We start from the raw sequence: 4,666 nt of genomic DNA, 5'->3' as shown, positions 1-4,666 counted from the left end.
TCAATGCCACAGAATCGGATAACTTCAGAAAAAATGAGATACTACAATAACTAGATAAAAAGTAAGACTGAATTCTCAACACATGCATTAAAACTAGACTCCAATAGAACCAGAACCCTTGACTCATACCACACAGTAACACACTATGACACATAACAACTCCCAATGTAAGTTCAGCAACTGCAAGTTTCTCCACTGAAAAGAAGTAATTTTGACGTGGGCACGAAAATTGAAGAAACCCCACAAAAACAACAAAATAGAAAGTAGAAAGACAATCCACTGGTACTAGCTGAACCCCATGACAGAAACTAGACACAAAACTGTCTTTTCACTTGCTGAAGATAAGCTCATTAGTAGAGTAGACACTTATGTGCCACCCATAAAACAATACAGAATTGTGGCAGCCTTTCTAGTCAAACAAGTATTTGGCACAATGCAATAGGAATTCCCAAAATCAAAGCCATTTGTTTCTCTGTGCTACAGTAGCATTAGATTTGGGGAAATAACCAGTAACACAAAGTTTTGCATCGGAATCAATCGGAAATACGTGACAGTTTCAATTTAGGCCTTCACTATGATGATAAAAAAAACAATATACAGGACTCCTAAAAAATCCAAGTTGGTATCACTTTAACGCAGCTGCCAACTTGACAAAACTAAGAAATTGTCTCTACCCACATGGTGGGTCCAGATTGTGGGCCTAGTAACCCTCCTCCAAACTTTTTTCTGCAAGCAACGATAAATCCAAGTTATTCAATGTAGACCTGCAACAATGATGTGAGAAATGTTTAGTAAAGACTTCAACTCTATGTATATATGTATTGATGCAACTCCAATTGACTTATATGGGTTTCATTCTCATTACTATTCGCAAATCCAGTTATGATGGTTCATAATTTTTCTTCAGTATCGGCAAATCCATGAGCAATACTCAAAAACAGAGAATACATAATATTTTCCGACACAAAAACCTATTTTCGTACTCAGACCCTCAAAAACGTACCAAATTATGTTCTCTTCATACTTATTGACAGCCACGAATTAAAGACAAAAAACCCCCAAAACAACCACAAAAAAGAACCCCGCTAGAGATATTGGACTGTACTAGTCTGCACATTCATTTTCCCTTGACCGAGCACCCGTTTATCACACCACAATCATTCTGCACAAATTGCACTTGGGATCATATTGTTAGGAGGCCAAATCTAATTCATGTTTATTTTTATTAGATGAGTCAACAGCAGCCATTTTTAACTCTCCAGCACCACTCAATCTACCAGGCCTGACTAGTAGAGAAAGTCTGCATGCCTGTACAGTCATTCCATCTTTCCAGTACTTTCAGAGGACAGCTCTACTGAAGAAAAAGGAAGCAAAACACACATACACACTCACACAATATGATCACACTCTGCCACATACATCATTGGAAGAACAGCCCTTATTTAATAACCGGTACCTACTAAGGCAAACAAAAGGAATGGGTCCTGGATTCTACCCCCCCAAAAAAAACAACAAACAAAAAACAAAACAAAACCCAATAAAAAAACTCTTAATAAATTTCATTATTATGACATATGTGGCACGACGCGGTGGAATCAGGCTCTCGTCAATTTTTGGGCATACCGAGTTGATGGTATCATCTCAAGGCCTGCCCATTTTCCTTGTTTCGGGTGAAAATAATATCCATCTAGGTTGAATAGAAGCCGAGACATGTGTGATTAAAGGAGGTGAGGGTCATCTAGTTTCAGAGATTTTCGAGTTATTTCTTCAGCTTGAGAGTCCGTGGAAACAGAAAATTGACATTTCTTTTGCTTTTAATAAATGTTTTTCAGAAAAAAGCCACACAAAAATGTGCTCTTTAATGGGCATGAAAGGTGTTAAACTAAATTTTAAAAATTTGATAAAAATTCCCAAACCTGCGGGAAAATGCCAATTTCTCGACTTTCATTATTTTGACGAGCGCCTGATTTCACCACACTGCCCCACATATATCCGTACACACCTTTCAAGACAACACATTTTCTATTAATTCATCAAGCGCACCACCATTTCCAGCCAATCAAGTTTTTCTGCTGTTCCATTCACCTCTCCTCCTTGTCCCTCCCCCACACTACTGTTAAGCCACAATCAACTCTCGTTGGCACAAGCCTCATGTTGGGATGGATCTAACTGTTCCTGTTTCTCTGGAGTGACCTCAGCCTCTGATGTCTTTGCCTCCTCCACCCCATCCCCCCCACCCTGATTATCTCCCTCTGAGGCAGCTTTCTGTGATTCTTCCGCCTCCTGTTCTTTGAGTTTCTCCTCTTCCAACCGTTTCTGTTCTTCCTCTTTCTTCTTTTGTTCTTCCTGAATCTTGTATTGCTCTGAGGAGGAGAATGGTAGGCTCAAGATGAGAACAGTGATTTTTTTTCTTCATAATCGGGTGGGGGGGGGGGGGGGGGGGAGGAGAGAGCAGGGCATACGGCCAGTGCAGTGGTTTGTCCCTTTGCATTTCATAGACAAAAAGAAGCCGAGTCAGATTCCCACTGCTTGACATCTGACCAAACACAATGTTACAATCACAACTGTTGAAAAATTAAAACTTATTTTCAAGTCTTGTTTTATGTTTTAGTAAGAGTTTTATGGCACTTGCAACATGATTAGGTCATATAAGTGCCGAAGATTAGAGGTGTTACAAGGTAGTAACAAAGACAAAAAAAGAGGAGAGATAAGGACGACAGATGTATGATAGGAAAGAAGGAGTAAACCACGCCACAGCGCCTGCCAACCACCCACATTTTCATGTCTATGGGAAAAAAATCTAAAAAACCCAGTACCTCTAGCTTCTCTCTCAGTGTGTTGTCAGATAACAAACTTAATGTATACCAGCTGGAGGTGCAACCCTTTTAACCATGGCTATGTTTACCCGTTGGAAGCCAACTCCTTGTTACAACAGGCCTCCATCTTCTCCGGTTTCTGCTTTGCTGTATCTTTTCATAAAGTTAGGGATAATTATTGGATTTTACATTTTCAATGTTTTTTAAAAAGCAAAACAACAAATGAGAAATCTACGCTTCGAAGAACATACAAGACATTTAAACCTACTTTGGTATGATCACCATCTTTTTTCCCCCTTTACTCTAACCATTAAGCCAAAATCTCCACCTTCAAAACAACTTATTTGAGTCAACTGGGGCATGGGATGTTACCAACAGCTTGCCCCTCAATCCTGGAGTACTCACCAGCGAGACGAGCACATTGTTTCTTATGCGTAGGCCAGTTCAACCTCTGACACTCCTGGTTGCAGTAGACAACCTGGAACAAAATGAGAATAATAAAAATCTACATAGATTATTTTTACAAAAGTATGTTGTATGTGATTTTTAGCTTATTATTACCCTTACGGAACACTTAACATTTCAAAACATCCTCAGCTGCTTGGCAAGCACAAGTGCAAGATGCCATTTTACAGAGGCTTATAAACATTTAAACATACTAACAAAATCCTCCACTCTTTAAACTGGGAATACCATTCCCATTTGGGTGAAGTGAAGAAAGCAGCATTATGATTATATTTTTTTCTTCTCAGGGACACGTTGTGCCCAGATTATGATTCCAAAGACCTAATGATTGTGAATTCTGCAAAGTGACCACTACAATGTCTTTCAAAAAGCTCTCTACAAATGGACAAAGGTACATAACCCCATTATTCAGGGAAAGATAAACTGAATTACGGGCAGTACTTTCCCTTTATATGTGCATTTTTTCTTAAAAGACATGTGGATCGTCCATAAACCCTTCAGTGCCTGGAGCTGCACTAATAGATCACTGCTTTTCTGACACCTTAAAGCTATGGGAAGACAAGCAAGGGCACAGAAAGAGATAATAATGGCAACTTCCAAATCCTTGAAATGCCTTGATCCCATTCCCCAGTTGCACTCCAGGATTCAGAACTAATATGCCAGAACAATATATATTTTCTCCCTACATACTTAGTCTTAAGTGTACTTTCATGTACCGCTGATCTATTGACCAAAGATCTGGGCTGCAAAATTAAACCCCCGAAAGGGGAAAGGGGTGAGGTTGCCCAAATAGACAGCATGTGGAGCTGATATAACCTGAAAGATGGATATGGGCTTTGTCAAGGAACCAAATGTCACAGGTACATAACCCCATTATTCAGGGAAAGATAAACTGAATTACGGGCAGTACTTTCCCTTTATATGTGCATTTTTTCTTAAAAGACATGTGGATCGTCCATAAACCCTTCAGTGCCTGGAGCTGCACTAATAGATCACTGCTTTTCTGACACCTTAAAGCTATGGGAAGACAAGCAAGGGCACAGAAAGAGATAATAATGGCAACTTCCAAATCCTTGAAATGCCTTGATCCCATTCCCCAGTTGCACTCCAGGATTCAGAACTAATATGCCAGAACAATATATATTTTCTCCCTACATACTTAGTCTTAAGTGTACTTTCATGTACCGCTGATCTATTGACCAAAGATCTGGGCTGCAAAATTAAACCCCCGAAAGGGGAAAGGGGTGAGGTTGCCCAAATAGACAGCATGTGGAGCTGATATAACCTGAAAGATGGATATGGGCTTTGTCAAGGAACCAAATGTCACAGGTACATAACCCCATTATTCAGGGAAAGATAAACTGAATTACGGGCAGTACTTTCCC

General features: G+C 39.7%; 1 protein-coding gene across 1 annotated transcript in view; it reads right to left on the bottom strand.

Annotated features, from left to right (window-relative positions):
• Positions 1–1,909: 1,909 nt before the first annotated feature.
• LOC101845784 (ankyrin repeat and MYND domain-containing protein 2) overlaps positions 1,910–4,666 on the bottom strand; it is a gene marked incomplete in the record, with an annotated part of 17,147 nt that continues 14,390 nt past the window's right edge. The window contains 2 exon segments of the mRNA XM_013084937.2: positions 1,910–2,363; positions 3,222–3,294. Coding sequence (XP_012940391.1) covers positions 2,128–2,363; positions 3,222–3,294 — 309 coding nt within the window.

The sequence above is a fragment of the Aplysia californica genome, unplaced genomic scaffold (assembly GCF_000002075.1).
Source record: "Aplysia californica isolate F4 #8 unplaced genomic scaffold, AplCal3.0 scaffold00330, whole genome shotgun sequence".
NCBI classification, from domain to species: Eukaryota; Metazoa; Mollusca; class Gastropoda; order Aplysiida; family Aplysiidae; genus Aplysia; species Aplysia californica.
This window is presented reverse-complemented; position numbering and strand designations above follow the sequence as displayed.